The sequence below is a fragment of the Parasteatoda tepidariorum genome, chromosome 8 (genome assembly GCF_982258835.1).
Source record: "Parasteatoda tepidariorum strain Cologne lab strain chromosome 8, Ptep-v5.0, whole genome shotgun sequence".
NCBI classification, from domain to species: Eukaryota; Metazoa; Arthropoda; class Arachnida; order Araneae; family Theridiidae; genus Parasteatoda; species Parasteatoda tepidariorum.
Genome location: NC_141762.1, coordinates 18684052 through 18709255, shown reverse-complemented (window position 1 = coordinate 18709255; position 25204 = coordinate 18684052). Strand labels below are relative to the sequence as shown.

General features: G+C 28.1%; 1 protein-coding gene across 2 annotated transcripts in view; it reads left to right on the top strand.

The window, feature by feature from the left end:
• XRCC1 (DNA repair protein XRCC1) overlaps window positions 1-19134 on the top strand; it is a 29130-nt gene extending 9996 nt beyond the window's left edge. For both annotated transcript variants that reach the window (XM_087149914.1, XM_087149915.1), the window contains 8 exons: window positions 1968-2235; window positions 4904-5063; window positions 6730-6846; window positions 8112-8218; window positions 9339-9528; window positions 12018-12260; window positions 14780-14855; window positions 18794-19134. In XM_087149914.1, coding sequence (XP_087006040.1) covers window positions 1968-2235; window positions 4904-5063; window positions 6730-6846; window positions 8112-8218; window positions 9339-9528; window positions 12018-12260; window positions 14780-14855; window positions 18794-18907 — 1275 coding nt within the window. In that variant the 3' untranslated portion in view covers window positions 18908-19134. The remainder of the gene's footprint in view (window positions 1-1967; window positions 2236-4903; window positions 5064-6729; window positions 6847-8111; window positions 8219-9338; window positions 9529-12017; window positions 12261-14779; window positions 14856-18793) is intronic.
• Window positions 19135-25204: the final 6070 nt, after the last annotated feature.

The following is a 25204-nucleotide window of genomic DNA, read 5'->3' as shown; positions in this document are numbered from 1 at the left end:
AAAGTGATTAAAAGTAATGGGTTTTCTTATTTATCTATACCTTTTTTCCTTAGGCAAGTGTTCTTTTCTAATTTTTTGTCAATTTTTCTAGCCCCCCCCCAAAAAAAACAAAAAATCAGTGTCTGCTGACAATTACAGTTGACTGAAGAATCATTAAATTGATTCAATATAAATTTATAAATTCTCAGTTAGTTGATAAAGCATATTAATCACACATTTTTTCTGATAATTATTGATAGGATGAAATATTTGAGGAAAACTTAATTACTTTTTTAACATTTCTCATGTTACCACAGACTAATTTGAACATGTATCTTATAGAATCTGGAAAAATCTGGATTTTCCAAAATTCTGTTATAAATATAAAAAGAAAACTGTTAAGTACCAACGTAGCTAAAATTAAACTTTAGTGTACATTAGTTTAGCATACTAGCTTTATTCTTTTATTCATAAGTTAGTGAAATATTGACTAATTATCAAGGATAACATCACTTCAATAGAAACCTGACCAGTTTTTTCAGTCTAATTTATCAAATCGAACCATTAAAGTCGATAATCAAACCATTTCTAGCTGGGAAAATATATTTTGTTTTTTCCTGTGTTTTTACATATGAATATTTTTTAAAATATTTTGTTCAATTCTGATTATGGAAAAATAAAATCAGTTTGGATAACCCAGAATTCCGATTTTGCAGGTTTCTATTGTATTCAAGTATGTGAATGAGTAATTATGAATCATAACTAGGGCTGCAGGTTTGTCGCGGCGCGAATTTCCGCGATGATTTCGCGAAATTGTCATCTTTTTTCCTAAAATCCGCGAATTTCTCAATATGTCTTGACTTGCTCAAAAATTGCTTAAAATGTGATTTTTTTAAATTTATTATTTTTATTAAACAGATTTTTTTTATTTTAAATTGAACATGTAAAATTGATTAGATATTTAGGGGAGTGAATCAATAGCAAAATGACATGAAAATAGTTCAGAGATAAGAGATAATCACAATGTCGTCAACTAAGGTGGTCTTTCTACACCAAAGGAGGGTAATTACCTTCCTGAAGTCAGTAAGAGTACGAAAGAAATTGGAATCACAAAAGAAGGAAAATGTTATAAATCAAATCTTAGACAGAAAAATTGTTATACATGCTATTGCACTGGGCAATGAAATTTCTACTGCCTTTCTACATATCCAGATAATTTTTCCTAGACGACTTCTTGTGATTTCTTAAATATGGATCAGTTTCGAGATAAAGGGGGGGGGACTAGTAGTTAGTAGGGACTTGTAACTAGTAGTTTGAATGTAGAATGTTTGAGTTTTCACAGCAATTACTTCTTACAAAGCAACGGTCAAGGAATTGCGCGTTGGTGAAGGAAAATTGATCGAGTTTTGGAAATCAAAGATCGAAAGCTCCTAAATTGGCAAAAGTGGCAATTCGAAGTTTGTCGGTACCTAAAAACAGCGTTGACGCAGAAAGATCGTTTTCTAAGTGTAAAAATGTATTAAGTGATGAAAGACGAAAGATAAATGAGAATAATCTGACAATGTACAATACTTGGTACCAAAATTCTGTTCATTTAAATAAAAATATTAATATTGCTTGAAATTCAAAGAAATACTTTTGTTGTGTATTTTTAAGCTTTTTTTATTATTTGCGCAATTTCTGTCTTTTGTATCATTTATATAATAAATTCTTTTATGTTTAGAATTTGTGTAATTTTCAAAATTTCCCGCTATTTTTCCGCGAATTTGGGGTCTTTTTTCCTGCGACAAACTTGCAGCCCTAATCATAACTGATGGATATCCTTAAGTTGGACATCTATCCTATAACATAATTAAAATGAGCTCTGATTTTTCCATTCATATTGATTTTCAATTACTGTATGCACATGCCAGTGATCTATTAATATTTTATATATGTTATTTTTCGTAAATTTTTATATTATAAATGCCTTTTTTTTTATTATTTAGAATCCAGTGAAGAGAAAATATATAGATTCGGATCTTGAAAAACCTGCAAAAAAGGAATCACCTTCAGTTCGAGTAAACAAGGCGAAAGTCGGTTACAGGGATATTTTGGGGAGCAAAAACTCAGAGGAGTCAAATTCTAATGAATCTAAGAAAGAAAAATTTGGTCCCAAAGATATTTTTGGTTTGAATACATCTAACTCAAATTCACCAACTACTTCAAGAAAGCCAGTTTCTAAAATGATAGAGGCCTCAAAAGCATTGACTAAAGGTATGAATTTTTATTGATATGTTTTTTTATTTGTATTTTATCTTCATTTGGTTATTTAATATTTAACTACAATGAACTAATATTTACCACATCATCCCATTTGAATGTAATATTATTAGACTAGCATGTTTACGAAAAAAAAAAGGAAAGGACTATAAAAAACAATAAGTGAATAATCAGAAAAAAGTTTAATTCTGTTAAGTATGTTTCGTTTCATAAAAATTGCATCATAGAAATAGAATAAATCTTTTTTTACGATAAATGGATATATTTTGTTCAGAATTATTGGTATTGTTGTCTTTCATACATGTTTTAATTTTAGAAATTTTTTCTTAACAGTTTTAGTGTATCATGTTTATTATACTATTATTTAAGTATAACAGTTAACTTAAATGTTAGTAAATTATTTGTTTTTATCTCAGGCATCCTATTCTGTTTTATTTTAATTGGTTGTTGTCGTAGTCCATTAAGGCAGTGGGGGATGCGATTGTTCTTGTTTTCCAGTGGCACCATCTATGGCCAAGAATTTGACTTCTACCACACCCATACGTCACATCCGTTTATAGAGTGGACCCATTTATACGTCCATTCATTTATCCACAGATAATAATTTTGATCTAAACCATAGGACAATCAATCTCCAATCCTGTACCGGCTGGCAGGATTCGAACGTCTATTCTCATGAACGAGAGTCCTGCCAACCAGGCTATCCCGGCCCTATTTTAATTGGTGATTAATCTAAATAGATCTGCTATTATAACTAGAGTTTTGAAGCAAAATTAATCCTTTATACTTGATATTACTGGTACAGGTGTCCTAACTAAAGTCACCTTGATTTTTTGTCATAACTGGATGCAATGAAAACCCATGAGAATCAAACTTATATATGTAGAAAGTCTATCTAACCAAATATTTACAAGAAGTGACTAGTCTAAGTAACTTAATTATTTCATTTTCTACTTTTCCTTGCTTGAGGATAGCTATGATGCCATTATTATTGGTATTACGTATTTCCTAGTTTTTAAAATTTCTTTAATTATATAAATTTCATTTTTTTTAATCATTCTTATTTCTGTTATAATTAAATTAAATAAATTATTTAACTCTAAAAGGCAGGGAATAGTCAGGGAAAGTTATAATTATTTACAAAAATCTGGTAAACTCCTATATCATGCCTGGAAAACGACCAGTCTTTGAATTGTCAATAATGGGAAATTAGTTATTGAGATTCGATTTAAATAATTCTAACATTTATTACAATTATTTGATGTAAAAATTTCACATTTTAGTAAACTTCCATGTTTCTATTATTATTCATTGGTATTCATTTGCTATTATTTGAATCAGGGCGGCTCAGAACAGGGAAAACAGAGTTTTATCATTCTGGAAAATGAGAAAAAATCTATGGCACTCTTATTTAAAATTCACAAAAAGTCTTAACTTGAAAAAAATTAGACTTGAAATATTTAAAAAAAAAAAGTTTATTTTCAGCTCTAAAAACAAGTAAAAGTGTTTTGTAATATCTAAACATGAGGCATAAATAAATGATTTATAATATTAATGCCTTTAGATTAAAAAAAAAAGGAAAAGGAAAATTCAGCAGATTTTTTTTTGTGTTTCTGGCCATCTTATTAATATTTTGATAAAATTTTTATGCATAGATATAATCTAAACTAACTAACTAACTCAGTGGCGCGACAGCCCATTAAGAGGGCCAAGGCCGACTGTGCCCATCTCAGTTTTCTTGACCTTGGGCTCTGGGGTGCAGGAGCATATGTTCCGGTCAGGTGGTCAGCCGAACGCGGAACCCCCAGTGTTAGTTCCCAAGCATGCTTGGTACACATTTTATCGACCCACTGAAGGTATGAAAGGCTGAGTCGGCCTTGCCCGGCCCAAGGATCGAACCAAGGACCTGTGGCACGACAGCGCGAAGCGCTACCGCTCAGCCACCGGGCGTCATAGATATAATCAGACAATTCATATTTTGCTATTTAAAACAACATAAAGTAGATAAGATTGAAATGGAATCCATACAAGCTTTCTGAAAAATGATAACAGTTGAAAATTGATAAAGAAATGATAACACAAAATTTGTTTAAAAAGAAGTTTAAGAAACCTTTTTTGTTCAGAAAGTTTAGTTTATCATTTCTTGAATGAAGGGTGTGGAAAATTTCTTTTTTCTTGTTACCTTTTTTATGTACTTAAATATGGCTAATGTGTTCTTATCCTTCAACTTTAAAATTTTTTCTAACTATTTTAAAATTTTTTTCTTCTTCATATTTTAAAGCAATTGGCTAAATTTTTATTTCTTAGCAAATAGATATTTGTTATGAGTCAAATTTTAATGCTCTGATATGATTATTATCAGAATTGTTCACAATAATTCTTAAAGTGAAATGCGGAAATTTAACTTATTTTTAAGACTTTATTCTTAAAATATTTGAAAATTTCATAAATATCGAGGACTTTATCAAAGTGCCAATCAAAGATGAGTGAGAAAAATTTATGTATTTCTGTATTTTTTTAATGAAAATTTGAAATTTTTTTTTGTTGTTGCTTTTTTTAAATCTTGTCAATTACTTTTTTCACAAAAACAGATCATTTGTTATTTTTTAATTTTACGAAGTATTTATTTTTTAAGCATTACAATGTAATAATTTTTTTGTAGATAGAACGAATTCTAAACCCCCTTTCAAAGAATTGATGAAAGGAGTTGTTTTTGTAATAAGTGGTTTTGTCAATCCACTAAGAAGTGAAATACGTGACAAAGCATTAGAAATGGGTGCCAAATATAAAGGAGACTGGGATCGCACTTGTACACATCTTGTGTAAGTATGAGTATTAATTTTTAACAAAAAATTGACGCATGTTGTTGTTAAGAAATTAAATGAGATTAATTAAAAAAATGAAAACATTGTTTCATTGAAATTGATAAAATGTATTGATTATTTGATAATGTAATTTTAAAATTGTATTATAATACCATACATATTTGCTTTTTCACTTTCTTAAGGGAAGCAAGACGTTTTCGATGTCGAAAAAAAGATTTTTTCAACCTTATCGACAAGCCATTTTTTCTTAATATTAAATACATTTTAAAACTTTAAACTTTACATTTATGACAACTACATATTAATATAATTCAATAACAATAAAAAGGAATTTAAAATGTTTATACATTTAATTTTTATAAATATTTGAAAATTTTATGTAAATATAATTTTTTTTTTACCAACAACTTTCGGTACGCTCGTACAAAAAACAAATCATTGTAAAGTTATGAAAATTTCTATGCTTGTACATATACCTTATTTACATTTAATTAACTATATAAAGTTTATTTTTTTCATTATAATTTTGTTATACAGGGGAAGTTTTTCAAAATTTGAACGAAATTTTGCATTTTTTTCAGAAATACTACATTTATTTTGCTTATAAATAATATATTTTGTACATATTATGAAACAAACTATTTCACCTGATTTTTCAAACATATTTACATGAGTGTATACCAATTTTTTGTGGATATTTCATGTAGAAAATTTTTTGAGCGTACCGAAAGCTGTGTCTGGTTAAAAAAAAATTATATATACATTAAATTTTCAATTCCTTTTTATTGTTATTGAATGATATTAATATGTAGTTTTCATAAATGTAAAGTTTAAAGTTTTAAAATGTGTTTAATATTAAGAAAAAATGGCTTGTCGATATGGTTGAAAAAATAATTTTTTCGACATTGAAAACGTCTTGCTTCCCTTAATAACTTCTCTTGCTCAATTTTCAAGTATTCTGTAAAAGATTTCTGAACTAATTTTGTGTCACCCATAATAAACTAAATTAATTTGTTGCCACCAAGTTGCTTTTATATTCGCAATTATTGAAAATCTTGATTATTCAAATAATTCCACTAACTGAAGTCTATTTAAATTTTTTTTAAACATAGAATTTATCTTTTTATATGAGCAATAAATAACTATTTTGTAAGTTAAGTTCTTTGATTTATCTGTAGAAATCAGAAGGAAAAAAAAAAGATTTTTTTTTGTTTAATTTGTTTTTTCATTACAGCCAGTGTTTTAGTTTTGCTATAATGGCTTCTATTGTTTCTAAAATAGAGAATGTTATTATGTACAAAAACAAAACAAAACAAAACGAAAACATTTTACAGTAGTGTGGAAGGAATCAAGTGTAAGCTCTATACAGGAATATATATTGATGGAATCTTCAAAAAACTAGGAAATCAACTAAATAATTCAAAATTAAAGTAAAAGAGTAGTGAAATAACATATTTGCTAAACTTTAATTATTCTATATTTAAATATTCATGTATTCGAGGTGTATGTATTTAAAAGATCAGCTTTCAGAAATTTTTCAAAAATCTACTAGAAGCTATTGGATGACTTTTTTTGTATTCAAAATTTTTAAAAATTATCCATATAATTTTTTTTTCATTAATCAACTTAAAAAGCATATATTAATACTTATTTCTTATCTTAGTTGTGCATTTATAAATACCCCAAAATACGTTCAAGTTAAAGACGAAAATGGGAAAATTGTCACTAAAGACTGGATTATTGATTGTCACAAGAAACGTGCCTTATTGCCTTGGAAGAAGTAAGTTTTTCTTAATTATTTCTCTTTAAGTCTGGGTAAAGTTCTAGAGTATTTTTTCCCTTCAATTTATTTGTTTAACTTCAAAACCTATATCGTTGCCCTGTACGAAGTGTTTAAAACTAAACTGATGGTACTCCAATTTCGCTCCAATTCGAATGAATCTTAAATTCCAGTTTGCTGTTTATGAATGAGAAGAATAAAGCTGCAGGTGTGGATAGTACCATAAACATCTTTTGGGAAAATTTAAGGATCAGATTTAATAAAGAATAAAATTGGGGGAGGGGGGAGAATGTAAAAGAATCCTTATCAAAATTTCTTGTGTATTAAGGGACGTTTTTGACTACCTGTCATGCCAAGAATAATTTTAGAATATAGAATTCAGGAAATCATTATGTTTTAAATTTAATTTCTGATAAAGATATTTACTCAGGACTATTTTAAAGTTTGTCCCTAGTGTGTTTCATCAGTCTTTCAATATCTCCCCCTGAATGCAGTACTTGTAACGTTCTTCTCACAATTCATCATATTTTAATAAACTGACCATGTTTTAATCAACATCGTTTAAAGTTATTTAGGAGTTCCATTTTATGCATTCGAGATTTGTTGGATGACATTCACCAACTTAACATTTTTGCATTTTTACGTGTCGTTTGCATTTTTAACAGCATATAAAAGTTTTAACACATCTACTGTTTTATACACTCTTGTAAATATCTTACCACCTTTGTACATTTTACTCACTTCGTGCGTTTTATACTGCATTCATACTTTTTATCTGATTTTATTCATACCTTTTATCTGATTTTAATTAGATTATCTTGTCTTAATCACCTACTAGTACTATTTTATCAATTGTAATTGTGTTAAAATAAAATTTTGTATGCACTTAGGTTTTTAAATTTATTGTTTTTATTGTTTTTATTGGCGCAGCATGTCCTCATCTGGACCTTGTGCCACTAAACCCTAAATTCGATCAATCAATCAGTCTTTCAATATATTAACTACCCACAATTACCACCGAAAAGTGTTGTAATAAACTTTTTAGTAGTTACCAACTGACAACATTGAACAAAATTGATACATGGTATATTTTCATCTTCAATTTATAGAAATTTTGTCAGTGAATTAAAAGAAATAAAAGATCAAATTCAGAAAAAGTAATTGAAAAAAAAATTTTTTTTGGAACTATTTTTCAAACTTATAACAAATTTGTAGTTAATTTTTCAAGTATGAAATACTGTTAAGTTATTCTCATTATATTTCAGGTATATGCTAGGAAGGTATGCAAGGGACAGTTCTGAATCATCTGAAAGTGAAGAGGAAGTAGTTAAACCAAAACCAATGAGGAAAATAACTAGTCCAGTTCTTAATGGTAAATATCTTGTATTGTTTTCATTTTTTTTGAAATTTAAAGTATTGTTCTTTGATAATTATTTTACACACAGATAATTAATATAATTACTTCACACACATAGATTTTTAATTAGAACTTTTAATGTGATTGTGTTATAAATAGATAACTTTTTGTTTTCTTTTCCTCCCGATTGAAATCAACAAAAATGGAACTTGATTATTTAGACTTTTACTTACGATCTTAAAAGGATTAGTTACATGAATAATATGTTATTAATGATATAGTATTAGTATATGATACAGCACATGGAATTTTATCCAACACATGAAATTTACCCAGCACATGGAGTTTGATATAAGATTACTAATTCATGTCATGAGAAATGTGATAAAATTTTAAATTTTCTTTCTTTCAAAATCTTAGGACTTCAGGGTATTATTATATTTTTTTGGAAATATTTATGATTAAAATTTTTGTGGGATACCATAATTCTTAGAAAAAGTACTTTCTAATTTGTAGCTTTTATCAATAACCTTTCAGTTACAGATTTAACAATCCAACTTATCTCTTTTTGTGAGTTTAGCACAAAAATCTCATTTGCTGTTAAAATGTTTTTCATCCTAATTAATTGAAAATGTTGAAGTTGACACCACAAATGTTTTTCCTTTATTTTTTTCTCAGCAGAGGCATAAAGCATTTCTATTGTTACAACACAGTGAAAATATCTCAATAATAAAAAACAGTACCGAAATAAAGAGTGATAATTTTTATTAATATAGTTTTAATCAAGCTAAAGAGAAATTTCTCATAATTTAGAAAAAAAAGTAAAAAAAAAAAAGAAACTTTTCAAATGGATACAAGAGTTAAATTGCTTATTACTAGCTAATATAAAGTCAATGAAAATAGATTGCATTTATTTTTTCACCATTTATCTTTTCAGAGTTAAAAAATTTATAGTTATGTATTTTTGTTCTGTTTTAACAAACTTTTTGCTTCGGACATCAAAAGTCATTTTTCAGTATATATAATAAAAGTTGATTTAAATCAGAATATTCTGTTACATAGGGACATTAATTTTATTTTTATATAAGTGAGAATTCAGTTACTATAAAGGTTGCACTTTTTTTTAATATTTAAGGCTCTGCTAAAACAAACAGCCCATTGCCATCCCCTGCTCCAAAAAAAGCAGATAAAACAAATAGTAAAAGAGTCCTTACGGATGAATATGATGAGAGTGAGACTGAGGATGAGGATGCTATTGAAGACTATTTAGCTGATACTGACAAAGAAGAAGATTCTGGAGGTGATACTGAAGATGAAATTCGAAAGTGAGTTGTATATTTTCTATATTGAGGGACATTAAATAAACACAAACACTAATTTTTCTCCAAATTTAGTAATTATATGATTTAGTACCTTTTTAGCATTTTTAATAATTGCTTAACTATGCACTTAAACCTAATTTTTTTTTGTTTCACCTAACAGGTTGCTCCCCTGAGTAAATTTAGTGAACTTGAAAAACTTGGGGGTTTTATTATTGGATTAAAAATTTAGATTTTATTCTGAAAAAAATAAATATGTTTACCAAAAGCCTGAAAAAAATTAAATTTCTTCAGTACATTTAAAAAAAATAGTCATTATTGTTTTTACTTAACATTGGCTTTATTCTGTTCAACTTTTCACAAATTTGTAAGTTTTGAAATTCAAATGTGTCATGAGATTAATTCTGCTGAAACAACAATTTTAGGTCTGGAAAAGGCTTTTATTTGAAACTTAATAAAAATGTATGTACTGTTATGTTTAAATAATCATTTGAAGTATAATTTTTTTAATTGGAATTTTAATTTATACTTTGACTTTAAGGCGATATTTGTAAATGGTTAATGAAAAATGGTCTTTTGTTTCAAATTTTTTAAAAACATAGGAAATAATGCAAAACTTATTTTATTTGTAGTCTATATGTTTGTTAATTATAGCTATTGTATAGTGCAATCAGATATTATTTAGGAATAATTGTGATTTTGTATTCATATTTATTAACTTAACTTAAATTTTAAGCCATAAAAAGTAATCTTTTTTGCCCAAATATTTTTCTCATCTGGGTCCTTACTAATATATTGACATTGTTGCTTGTAATTGTTATTCTGGGTAGTCTGAAAACTTTTTATTAGAAAATAAGTCAGAAAATTGATGCATATATAGTGAAAAAAATGAAAGTAATATCAATAGTGAATGGTTCTATAAAAGCTTTTAATTTGTACTTCTATAGTAATTTTCTGTCGCACATTATTTTATATATTTGGAAAAAAATTGTTTTCAAATAAGGCGTTAAAATATCACCTCAAAACTCTAAACTGAAATGTTAAAAAAGGTGAGTGTTGGCAAATGTTTTCTACTCAACTGTTAGGCCCCTGATAGCCCATTGCTATAGTTTAATTATTAACTTTTTTTGTAATTAAGAATTGTATCATAATAACCATCTTATTACGTGATTGTTATATTTTTTTATCTCTCCCATTATATATTATATTTTTTATTACTATATAGTATTATAGTTTTTTATAATATAGTATTAGTTTTTTATTATATAGTATTATAGTTTTTTATAATATAGTATTATAGTTTTTATTATAATATAGTATTTAATTAATATAGTATGATTATAATAATTATAATATTTTTTATTATGTAATATTTTATTATATACAGGGTATCCCCGCACCTGGAAAGTTATGAAAAGTCATGAATTTTGGTATTGAGCAAAAATAGTTATGAAATGTCATGATTTTAACTATTTTTTAAAAAAAAGTCAAGGAAATTCATGGATGTAGGCCGCCAAAAAGTCTAATTTTCGAAATGGATTTTACCCCCTCCCCTCCAATTTCATGGTGTTTCAAATATCTGAATTTCTAACAAAATCCCCAATCACAGTCATATTTGATTAAAATATAAAATGTTTTTATCATGTTCTTTAATAATTACTGTTCTTTCAAAAAATGAAGGAAAAAACATAATTTCTAAAGTAACTTTTAAACTTCTGTGATTTCAGAATTTTTGTTATTTTAAATTTTTTTTATTTTATCAATTTAAAATTCTAGCTGAAGCAAGCCAGCCATTGGTGAATTTTTTAATTCCGAAATGAGAACAGGAAATCAGGAGTATTTCTTTCCTTTCCGATAAATCAAGAAAAGTATCTGTAGAATATAATTCTGCAGAAAAAAAGAAGAAAAATTATTTACTTTTGTATTTTTTTCAGCTAGTTTATTGCTTCAACTCTTTCATTGCTCTATTTTTTAAATTTAAAATCTATAAATATGAAGATGCGGGTTATAACAGTTTTGGTTATACCTATCATTTCAATCAATGCTATTATAATGCTTTTTTAAATTTATTGTTGTGTTTTTGTCGGAGAAAATGAGAAATTCTTTGAATTAGTCATGAAAAGTCATGAATTTGAAAATCTCTATAGTATTTATAATATATACTGTATAGTATATATACCTATCACTGATATTATGTAGCAGATACCCTGCATATAATATTTTTATTATAATATTTTTTCCATTATAATAATAATAATTTTTTTTTAAAATTTTGTATTTTTATTGCAAATTTGTAGTTTGCATGATTTAAGTTAGTAATTGCAAATCTGTTCAAGTTCATAAAAAAGTTTTCCTTTATTTTTAGCTCGAGTAATTTGTTTTGCAGATTTTGTATTGTGTTTTTTAGTTTTAAAAGTACTTCATTTTATGAAATGTTTTAAAGCATTTTTGATCAAATTTTTTTTTGTTCATATCTTTCATTATTATGATTTCAGAATCGAAAAAGAAATAAAACAAAAAAATGAAAAGTTTTCTCCAGAGGTTATCAGTCTTGAAGGAGATGACTGTCTTGAGTCAGATGAAGAGTCAGGGTCACTTCTACAGACAAAACCTGATACTTCACATTTACCTTTGCCTCAACTACCAAATCTATTTAAAGCAAAACATTTTTATTTGTTTGGAAATTTTTCTCAGTCTAAATCGCACGATTTGACGCGATATATAACTGCCTATAATGGGTAAGTAAGGTTAAACACTACTTTGTTTACTCAAATATGTATTAATCATTGTTTTAAAATGTTATTTTTAAGCAATTTCTGCTAACAAGGGAAGTACACATCTGTATAATTCACTTCGAAATAAAACAAAGCTTAATTTAACTAGCAGTGTCTAAAACATATGGTAAGAAAAAAATTTGCAGATGTGATGCTTCAAATTTTTAGTTAATTTATTAAAGTTATAAGTACATAAAAAAGGTGAGCATGCTTGCCTGAATTGTTAAGATGTTTGACTCATAGTTATAAGAACTATGGTTCTGTCCTAACGTATGACGTTTTTCAATTTTCATTCTTAATACTGAAAAATGTGTTTATTTATTTTAAATGTAAATACACAAACTTTTTTTATATTTTTGTGTGAAATCTTCCAATTTTTTAAATTACAAATTTTTATTAACTTATTATTTTAACTGATTTTTTTAAAATTTATTAATTTTAACTTTTTTTTAATGACTGAAAAATGTTTTTTTGAATGAAGAACAAACAAAATAATAATATCCATTTTCTTTCTGAAAAATATCTACTTTTCCTTTGTTATTAAAATAAATAAGATTTAAAGTAAAAACATTTATAAATTTTAATGAAGTACTTTATACTTAAAGCTTCTTCAGTGGGGAAAAAACAACTTTACTTTAGAAAGTGAGTAATTAAAAAAGTTTTTGTTAAAGAAGAAATGGAAAAAAAAAAATATAGCCCAAATTTCAGTATTAAAAAATGAAAATTAAACCAAGTCATCAGCTGGAATAGAGCTACAATGTAATTTTTAAAATTTTCAATAGGAATTTATCGTATGTGTACTTCCCTGGTAAGTGCATGCTTTTCATGCTACCTAGAGGTAGAAATTTTTTTTCCGAAGCTACATGCATTTGAACTGTTTATAAAATCCTACCTAGAATAAATCTTTTTTTCATAAATTTTAAAAAAATTGCTTTAATTTTTTTCAAATTTCAGTCGTTAATACATACAAATGTAATTGTGGGAGTAAAAAATCTGTCGTATGCCAACATTCTCATAGTTGTTAGGATCAGTATATACAGTAGAGAACCAATTATCCGGGATGCTCGGGACCATCGCTATCCCGGATATCTGAATTTCCCGGTTTTCTGGATCGACCAAAAAGTGTCGTTAATCGATGTTTTATCGAACCCGAAGTACAAGGAAAAAGTGTAATGCATAAAGTAAGAGAAAAAAGAAAGGTACTCCTAACTTTAAAAAGAAAAAAAAAATGGTAGAAATATAACATTTAAAAGAATAAAAAAATTTGCAAGTTTAGACAAGAAAATCAAGTTTAAAAAATACAAAATTCTCATATTTATTTTTTAAAAATAATTAGAATTCCTAAATTAAATAATATAAACAAAACAAATGATTAAATAACGCAATATATTTCATACCTAATTATACGGGGGGAAACGATAAAATAAAAAGAAAACTTATTAATCTAAATAAAAACACTTGAAAATTATCGAACCGAAACGATAGTTAAAAAAGGCACTAGCATAAATATTAAAACCCGGAACAAGGCAAGATCAACGGAATTCAAAAAAAAAAACCTAATGATAAAATTTATTGAATAAAAAGAATTAATTTATTGAGTGCGAAATTTAAAGCGAAAAGAAAAAAAATCAAACGTAGTGGAATCAGAAAAACAAAACTGCAATTTGCTTCATAAAATAATCCTATGTTTAAATTAATAAACAATTCTCCTTTTATTTTATTTTTTTTGTTGATAAAAACAAGATTTTTAATTACAGCAGATGTGATTCCACACCAAGAAAAACTTGCAATTGATACCGCACTTCCAAAGAATGAGAATTTATTCAAAAGAAAAAGATTTTACTTTTATTAGTCGACGTCAAATAAATATATTTTTCTCTTTTCTTTTTCTGTTCACTGATATGCATGCAATGCATTTTCCCCACCCCCCTCGTAAATCAAGCAGAAAACGAAATCAGCATGCCACACCCTTGAGTTTGATTGACGGCCTAAAGGAAAAAATAAAACATTCCTCCCTTCCCTGCCTTCAAGGTCACGGAGGAAATGACGTTTCTCTGGGTAAAAGGGGAAAAAAAATTTCCCCTTCCTTACATTTTCCTCTACTCAACTTCAAGGATGAGTCCAATTTCCGCTTTTTTCGTTCTAGTTTAAAATGGCGGGAAAATCAAGCAAAATTTTTCCCGGTTTTCTGGTTTCCCGGTTATCTGGATACCGGATAAATGGTTCTCTACTGTATTATTTATTTATTTATTTTTTTTTTTTACGAAACTAAGCATATTAGTATTTTGATAATCTATTTTTTGTTATAAAGTAATGAAAAGTTTCCCTTTTAGATAATTTAACTATTTTTATAAATTTTATTTAATTTATTTTTTCAATATTTTTGCACTTTTATTCCTTCACTGTATTTGAAATCTTGATAAAGTATTGAATTATAAAAATACATTATCTTTTTGTTTGATTTCAAATTCTTCTAATTTTAGAAAAATTGAAGATTATATGAGTGATTCTGTCAAATATGTCATAACTGAGTCAAAGTGGGACTCAAACTTTGAAGAGGTAAGATACATTGATAATTTATCATTTTAATTAAATCTTAATCTAATATAGACTAATGATATAATGCATGTATTTTATTCTGAATTTGAATGTTCCTCATTTTTTATTGTTCTGTAATTCAAAAAAATAACTCACTGAAAGTGTTGATTATTTTTGACTTTTTATAATTTAATTCAATTTAAGTCCTTACTTAATCATCTCACTGTTAGCTATATAGAAATGTATCAATAGAACTGCATATCTAACATGATTGAAGGTATTTTGGTGAGTATTCCAGTACCCCAGGTAGGTTTGGGTATAAGGTACCTTTTCTTATAGAAAGAATTCCCCCTCGTCATCCTTGTGGCAGAATCGCAGCGACATTGTCACAGAACGTTACAGCATTCTTGCAGAAAGATTTTTCTTTTAGGAAGAAAAAATTTTGTTTTCATTTCTGCAGAAATGTACGTGTAAAATTTGAATTGCGCAATTAAATAATCACTTATTGTGGCCTTCAATTTACGCCGATAGTATCATAAATCCATAGAGAAGTTCGATTATATTTTTGGCAGTTATTGATTTTCACATGGTTTTTTAATTATCCTGATATATTTCAGACTATATGGGAAATTCGAATCGTGCATTCGAGTATTTACTTTTTAAGGCAACACTTCTATCATTTTTTTCGGCAATTATTGCTTTTGACTTACATATAGTTTTTAAAATCCGATATTATTTATTGCAACAATCAAATCTTGAAATGAAACACGAACTTAAATTTGAAGAGTCCAATTCGAGTGACTTCGTCGTCAATTTGTTTTTCAGTAATTACAGCTAAGGGTTTCATGATTTTAGATTATATTTTTTTAATGTGATGATTTTCGAAATGCAAAGGAATTAGTGCGGTTTTCTCCCCAACAAAATGCTATAATATCGCCCATAATATAAGAATAAAAAAATATTATATATTGAATGAAAAAAAATTTTTTTTTTGTAAACACAGCATTTTTTGTTAATTTAAATCAATAACATACATCTTTGTTATTATTGAAACTATCTTGCAGAAGGATATGAGTGCTAGATAGTTTTGTTGCAGGAGGCCTGAAAAAATTCTGCCAAAGGGCTCGTCATTTGTCTAGATCAGGGACGAGGATTATAGTTATGAGGTTTAACTATTTCAATAAGGGGTGTTAGGGCAATATTTAAGAGAGGCTTTGTTTGGTGTCTGCGAAAGAAAGGGAATCTAAGATGAGAGAAGCTCCCTTCCTTAAAATGCACTATTTCCTGTTTCCATGGCAGCAAATGGCCTTGGACTATGTGGTGAGGGAAGTTCTTTCCATAGACAAACTATAAGGTACCCCAGTATCTTTAAGAAAATAAAAGTATTTCAACTGTATAATCATTATTTATGGAGAAAAGTAAACCCAATTATCTAAGAAACTAATGTATAATAAGACAGTGTTCCGTATAAGCAAATATTTTCACAAATCAATTAAAATACCATAGAATTTCAATAAATAAGTCTATAATAAGTGTTTATTAAATAAATTATGATTATATTTTAAGATTTTTTTGTGTCTGCCCTGTGATTGCAGTTAACTTTCGTGATTAATTTGCTGATCTTTAAAACATGGCGAAAGAAATTTTTTTTATAAAAAAAATAGTTCAGTTTGTAGTCAGAAAGGCGGCTAAAATTGTATTTATCATTAAATTTAAAAATAAATATTTTTACACCATTTTAAGCTTAGAAATAATCATAAAAAATCCAAAATAGGTTGTATTTTTATTTTTCTGGAACTTTTCATTTTTGAATTTTTATATAACTAAGAAAAATATTGAACCAATTTCATTTAAATCTAAATTTGACTATGGGACATTGATTTGTTGATGCAAGTCTTTAAATTTCCCAGATCTTAATGAATAAAGGCACTCAGTGAAAATCTTTTTAAGCATAAGATGTTTTTTTTTTCGTTGTAAATTGAAACACCCACTGGGAATAAATTAATATTTTAGATCTTGCCAATTGAAATCATACTCACAGGAAATAAAGATATGGTATCATCTTTATTTCTTATTTTTGACACAAACCTAAAAAAGCTGATTTACTCAAATGTATGAAAATGGAGCTTAAAACCTTCACCCATTCAGCTCTTCAAACAGCTTGAGTCTCTTTTTGTTTGTTAATCTGCAAAAAACCATTTTAGTGAATAAATATACTTAACTTACGAAAAGTTATTTTCTAAAATAGGTAATTTTGTCTAATTTGCTTATTTTTAAAAATTATTATTACATTGCTTGATTATATTAGTCTCACTTATTCTTCTATAGTAATTCTTATTCTTACATAGTTTCAATTCAAAATATAGACACCCCATAGAGTAATAAGTTCAGAGATGATTGTGCTTCGGAAAAAATCCGAATTTCCGGATTTTTCTTTAACTACGATCTAGAGGTTTCCGGAGTTCCAAGGTCCAGGCATTTCAAGTTATGTTAAGAACTTATATTGTCAAATGATATTTTTTATTTAAACTTTATTCTGTTTATTTATCTTTGATATTTTTTTCGAAAGACTTTCTCCTTCTTTGTTGGCAACCTGCCTGCAGTATAAACAGATCCGTCTTTAATTATTTTTTTTAGTCAATAGAATATCGCTTAGCACTAACTTTTTCCTTTTTATTAGAAATTGTTTCTGCAGTCGATTATTTTATGAATTTATTTATTTATACTATTACTAGTGCGTGCATAGGTATGACTGCGCCTCATAAATATTGAATCAAACATACAATTTATTTGTAGATGAAGCATACTTTTTCCAATTGATTGTTTTTTTTAATTATTCATTTATTTATTATTATTGTAGTTATGTGTTTAATAATAATAAGAGTAATTAGTGATTTTAGTAAACTTTATTTTGAATTTCATGTTTTGAAAATAGCAATGATTTAAATTTACAAAGACTAATATTTTGAGTTGGGCTCACAATCACCCCTGAATAAGACAAAAAAGGGCACTGAAAAAATTATGAATTCGTAGGAATGTGACTAAAAACCAAGTATTGATGACAACAGATTTTTACTTTAATAAAATATTGTATTAGTTTATAACTTTGATAATCATAAATATTTAGCATTCTGATCTTCCCAGTTTGCAAACATCTTCTTCTTCCTTATCCCCAAAGTTAGCAGGGCTAAACAATGTCCATGAAATTCATGACCTGGAGGAAGTCGGCCACCAAAAGTGGGTTATTCAGAATGTCCCTTTTGTCCAGACCAAGACAGTTCAGGATATGTTGATGAGAAGCTTGCATGTTGTGGCACCTGGAGCAGTTTGAGTAGATTTTAACACTACCCTCGAAAGAAAGGGACTTAAGGTGGCGGCTGATAAGCCTGGTAAGTGCCGTCTGTTCCTTGCGATCACACTGAATGTTGAGTGCACCTCCTGGACAGGTACTCTGGTACCAGTGCTGTTTGGGGGGTACGAGCTAGGAAACATTGTCTTCTTTTTTCTTTTTTGATGCCAGTTCCATGAAGGTGAGTGAATTCAAACATCAAATGCCCCATCAAAATTGATGAAAGAAAAAATTTTAAAATATTAAATGTTTTACTTAAATGTGGTGGGTTTTGTTTTTGCCTGCCCCAGCATTGATGTTTAATCAGAGTTTTGAAAGTTAACTGCCGTTACAATTTGTAAATAATGTTCTAATCCTGTCGATGACTAGATGATTTGTTTGCCAAACCCTTTATAAATGCCTGTTTGCTTAGATAGCCTGGTTCAAAGTTGCAGTGAATAGGTTTACTGTTGTCAAAATTGAAATGTCAGGCAAGCTTCAAAATTGAACAATCAAGCAAGCTTCTAAACCTTGTACATACATTACCTTCTTTATATAAAAGTTAATTTGCTTTTTCTCATAAATTGAGCTATCCAATAAAAATTTATTAAAAAGTTTCTTTTGGTTGCAGGCCTTAGCAGAAAATGAGGATTTGATATTTGTAAAACCTGAATGGATCTTCAAATGTCACGAAAAAGAAAAACTTGTTCCTTATCAGCCTTACATAATTATACCTGATTCATGAGTTACATTTTCTTCAAATCATTTGTTATATATACATTTGCACTATGTAAATATTTATCGTACAAATTTTTTTCAATTGATTTGTAAATTTTAGTCATTAAATGTAATTATTTTGTGTATGTAAATTGAACTTATTGAATAAGTATAATTTTTAATATTGTAAAAATTGTATCTGAATAAAATGTTCTACTACTAAATAAATAAAAAAAAATGTTTCTGAAAGTTCAACTCATTGTCTCCTTTCAGTAAGATTTAATTTATTACCAACCCAATTCTGAGTTTACGATTATAATGTTCAACTCTGTAGCGTTGTAATTTTGAACCCAATTAAGAAGACAAGGGAACTCCTGGATCAAACATAGTGACAAACTAGTCTTCATAGAGAACTTATTGAGAGAACTAACCTGCATTTGCATTACATATAAGGGAACATCTCACACGGTTACTTTGACGGCAAGGGGATTCTAACCCATGATTCATCTGCCACTGAGAACCTTTACATCTGCCCTATAATCGGTGCAAGCCAGGAGCAGAATTCTTATCAACCAGCCTCCGCTGGGATTTGAATTTGGATCATCTCATTGGGAGGCGCATGCTCTATGTGGAGATCAAAGTTTTTTCTTTTTTTTCACTGGTAGAGCAATAAAAGCTGGTTATTTTATTTAAAAAAACTAATGTAATCTTTTATAACTTCTTATCTTTTTCGTAATTTATTCAATAAATTGTGGAATTTTTTTAAATATAAATTTTGCTGTTTTTTTATTGGCTTTTTTCTTAAATAATTTCACCAAAAAAATAAAATATAAAATAAAATATGGATTTTTGGTTGATATAAATATAATTACAGGTTTCAGAAAACACTACTGGTTTGCAAGAAATGTCCTAACTGTCAGGACCCTTTTGACCCTTTCACGGAACTCTAGGTAACATCTTTTGTAAACTGCTGTTTAATCCCACAAAAAAGGAATGTTTTCAAATATTGTACTTAAGTTGCCCGAAAAAGAACATTTTTGTTAATTTTGATGCATAATCTACTCTACTTTTCGGGGAAAAATTTTGATTTTCAGTTAATTCTAGGAAAATTAAATTTTTTATTCGAACAATTTCAAAAGTCTAAAAATGCTGCTTTAAACTGTTCCAAAATAATTGAAATTGCTCCCTATGATATCTTTATTATAATCAGGGTTGAGATTTTTCCGCTTTTTAGCGGATTTCCGCTTTTTTCGTTTTTGTCTCTCGAATTTCAGCCTTTTTATCAAAAAAATCCGATTCTCTAAAAGTTTGGTTTTTTTTTTCGTGATTTAAATATCGTACATTGCGATTCTTATTCACAAGATTTAAAAACCCAATACTGCGATTTGTATTTACGCGTTTTTAAAACTCTATGTCACGACTCATATTCACGCATTGGAGTTTAAAATCCAATGTCGTGATTTGTTTTAATATCAAACAGCGATTTTCGTATTTATACGTTATTTCAAACTTAGACATTGTGATTGGTATTTACGCGATTTAAAAATTATGCATCATGATTTCTATTTTCGCATTTTTTAAATTCGATATAGAGTTTCATATTCAAGTGATTTAAGAGCCACATATCGGGATTCATATTCTCTCAATTTAAAATCAAATATTACAATACTTATTCACACAATTTTAAAATCATGCATGCGATTCATATTTATGTGATTCATATTCATACAGTTTTAAAATTAATCATCGGAATTTATGCTAACATGGTTTAAAAATCGCACCTTTTTTGGTCAGAAGTTTGGATGTCGTAGCTTCTACATATTCTGGGATTTCCTCTTTTTTGCTTTCTGACTACTCTCATCCCTGTATAATATCCGTTTTGATATCTAAATAGTTTTTGTAACGGTACTACATTTCATTTACATACTTTCGTAACTACGAGGATAAAATCTTTCAATCTGTATTTCTACTTTTTTCAGATTAGCTAGAGCTCTCAGCAGCTCCACGGTTTTCCGTCAGATTAGATAATGGGTTTCAATCGTTTTCTGACCGCTACTAACAGAATTAATCGTCAATCAAAATTTAGCAGAAACTTCTTCGTCTTGCAGACGAAAATAAGTCAAGTTAGATTTATTTCCTTTTTCTGACAAAATTAAGTTAAATCTATTGACTAAAAAATGTGGGGCGAAGAGGATCTCTCTTGTAGCTCATTTTTTTTTATCTTCGTGGAGTTACTGTCAGCGCACTATAACGGAATTTTTTTAAATGCAAATTTGTGAAGGCTATAGGGACTTTGAAGTCAAGTTCATCAAAATGTAAGACCAAATGATGTGACCCAGGCTCGAATCCCAACGATGACTGATCAATACGAATTCCTCACCCGGCATGCCTCGACCACAGTGCTGAAATAAAATATCCTCAGTGGTAGACATCATGGGTTAGAGCCCCCTTGTCGTTTGGCAAACCGTGTCGTTTCATGGTTCTCCTCGCCATCTAACGTAAATGCAAGTTAGTTTCATCAAAAAGTCTTCCAAGAAAGCAAATTTCTCCCAATACATGTTCCAAGAGTTCTCTTGTCTTCTGGATTGGGTTCAAACTAACAAGGTTATGGAGTTGAACATCAGTGTCATACACTTACGGTTATAAAACATGTAAGACAAATACCCTAGTCTGGTTTACACGCAGGCCATCTGCTACCGATAACATCCATAGGTGTATCAATTTCGCGATCATTGACTATAACAATATTTATTGAAAAAAATATCGCGATGATTAATAACTATAATTTTATGCGATAGTATCGCTGTTAATATAGACAACATATATCAAAAAGATAATATCGCGAATATTATACAGAAAGATGGTTATTGAATATATTACTGTGAGCACAATTGACCTATGTACAAATAATTTAAATCAAATTGGAAAAATATCGTGTTATATTATTAAACATCCATATGTTTGACAATATATAGCGATATTAAAATTTGTAAATACACATCATAAATACATAGAAATTTTCGATCACTTTGTCTTAATGCAGAAATTGCTTAAATTTTGCTAATTATTTTTTGAGAAAAAATTTTGAGTTTTTTTATCAACATAAAAAATCTGAAAAGAATTTTTTTTTTCTCGTCTCGGTAGTCTTAACAGTGATGAGAAAAACTTATTTTTTTCACTAATTTACAATCTTTTTAAAGAATGTTCTTCCCAAGGTTTTTATTACCTTAAAAAATTACTATTTCTGCCACTTCTATAAATCTAAGAAAAAGAAATCTAAATTTAAGGCTTCGAATATTTAAAGTACATTTTAAGTACCAATGCTCTAAAATATTTTTCCATAGATACCTTTTCATAACGTTTACCACATACTAATGAATAAAGGAATTATTTAACTTTTGGCCTGCTAAATTAAAACATTTGTGTATTAATCTATTAAGTGTTAGTTATAATTCAATTGTAATTTTACATTTAAAAACAAATGTTGAAGCAAGTAGTAAAGAATACAAGAAATTAATTAAGAGTTATTTATATTTGCCCTGTTGTATGTTTTTTTTCTTCACAAATATAAGTATATATTTAAACCTAAACAGCTTATTTTAGTACCTATAAAAGGCTTTTGAATATATTAATCGGACCATTATAAGTTGCATATAATATGCATAACTACGAAGTAACTTATATTACTTGTAACTTATATTACTAAAAATAAATATATAGTTATAAGTTAAAAATAGTAAAACACTACCTGCCAGGAAATGAACAGAGACTAACAAAATTTACTAGTTTCTTGCAATTTTCCCAATGATTTTTATAGCTAAAACCTGGTTTTGTTATGTCCTGTAAAGTCTAGTTTTTCCTGTAAAAACTCAACCCAGGTAGAGGGTTGATAAAGGTTACTGAAGATATATAAAATTCATGGAAACAAGTTAATGAAGCGTTTGTTATTGAATTATTTTTAAATCAAAAATAAGTTTTTTCAACAGAACTATTTTTTATATGACCTTCGCCGAAAGCAAAGAGCCACTGAAGAATGAAAATTCGTGATTTCCAAGTAAGATATAATAATGATAAAAAAAAAAAAACACTTCAGAGTCAGATATTTCAAACAACATTTTTTCCCCCCTGGTGTTACATGATACATCAAAAGCTCAATATTTTCTAAGACGGAAATTCTTTTAAAAGTGAAAATATTTTCAAAAGGTGAAAATACTTTGAAGGAAATCATTTCCGACAAGAGTGCTTACATAACATGGGGAAGAGAAGATTTTCTTACTTGAGCCATTTTGTTCTTTGAAAAAGTTCCACGAAAACTGTGATAAAAAGGAAATTCGCCTCAGTGCAAAGAATTGAGCGATGAATCGGAAACAAAAGAAATCGTTTGAAAAAATATCTTTTGCCTGGAATGTGAGGATAGTGCGTTCGCAAAATGAAACGGTACCGTTATAGTTTTGAAAAAATGGCTTATCTTTGTTTTTCGAACTATCACAACTTTTTTTTTTATATCGGGTTTTTAAAGGATTATTTCGGTATGGAGGAATTTTTATTTTCCATCTAGTGAGGTATTATTATTATATTTACCTGTCAGCATTTAATGCTTTATATATATGAATTGCTTTGTGGTTATAGGTCCGAAGCGACATTTTTGAGAAAAGTTAAAATTTCTTGGGGAAAGATCTTGTTTTTATCATATTTAATTATGCAACATCAATTTATTCAACGAAGTTTTTAAATCTCATTGGATGTCGGCACTAAGTTGACAATCATTGAATGTTTTTGGAGTGGAAGAATGTCTCAAGTGCTTTTGGCAAGAAACCCTCGATGAACAACTTTACACAAATCTATTCTAGCAAAATCAAAACGCCAAGAAAGAGATTAATTTAAATGATGTTAGGGGTTTATAAATTTCGCCGTTTGAAAGCTTATAGATAAGAAAGAAAATCAAGTATGCAAGGTATAATCTTTATTTTATATTGTGGACGTATGAACTTTAAATTAATTTACTCAATCTCATTAAAATGCCAGTTAAAACCTTCATTCACCCAGTTCTTCATACTATTTTCACTATCTGAAACACCTATATTCTATAGAATATCTATGTCATTTATAGAATGCTTGTAGTTTTTAGGCAATGTAGGAGAAGTTTTATGTCTTTTCCATAGGCATTGCATATTATGCTAAGGCATTCTATGGAATAACAATTATTTTTTATTATCAAATGTTTTATTAAATGCCTTGTTATTCTAGGGAATGTCTTTCCATGTTATCACATTGTCTTGAACATTTATTACAGGCCTCGTTATGAAAATTTTTCGTAATTTTTAAAAAAATTTATTTTTGTGATTAGTCTACATTTGTTAAACCTAATGTGTGACCGTCTTTATTACCTTATTTGGCCCCCTTTTTTTTCTTACTATCCTTAAAGAACATTTGTCATTTTATATAATGCCTAGACATAATATACAATTTCTATGTAATGAAGTACATAAAAATGTTCATAATTCATGCTTCCTAAAAACTTAAGGCAACCAATAAATTGCCTAGGTATTCCAGGGCCCGTGTTAAGGACTTCAAATTATTTGTCAGTAAATTAGCCAAATATCATAAGTATTATCCAAATTTCAAGGTACCAGAGGTTGGGGTTAATTTTTGATCACTTCTTAGACTAGAGCATTAATGTAAGGATAAAAATGAAGCAACTTTATGTTATTGTCACGTGAAAACATATTTTTTGCAAAAATAGTTGGATGATAATATGCATCTTGCTGCCACTTAATCTGTTTTAGTGACACAAACTACAAGAAAGAATTTTGTCACTTGATATCGCGTGATCCAGCAACGAACGTAATCATCGGTAGTTTACGGTAGTTTGTATCATGTTTACATAATCTCTGTAGTTGCATAATGCTTACATTATCAGGACTTAATATAATTCTAATTGGTTATGCGACGTTTCTAACGGAAATTATTGCAATAGAATTATTTTTTTAAAAAAAAGGATTTGTTCAGAGAAATTCCTTTTGACTTCTTTTTCAGGATCGAGTTAGAAAAAGTATTGGCCAATTCTTTCGCCATTACACAATTTTTTGTGCCGAATTTACGATTTTATCGCATTTGGCGAGGAGGAGAATGCTTAACGCGGAATCTGGTATTATATAAAAAGAGATATAAAAAAGTACTTGTTATGAGAATTAATGTAAAATTTTAAATAAAAGAAAACGTTTAAAACATTCTCTATAGTTTAAAAAAGACTGCAAACAGAAACTACAGATTCACCATCCATCTTAAAAAAACAAGCAAATCCTACTAGAAGTCTTGCTGTCCT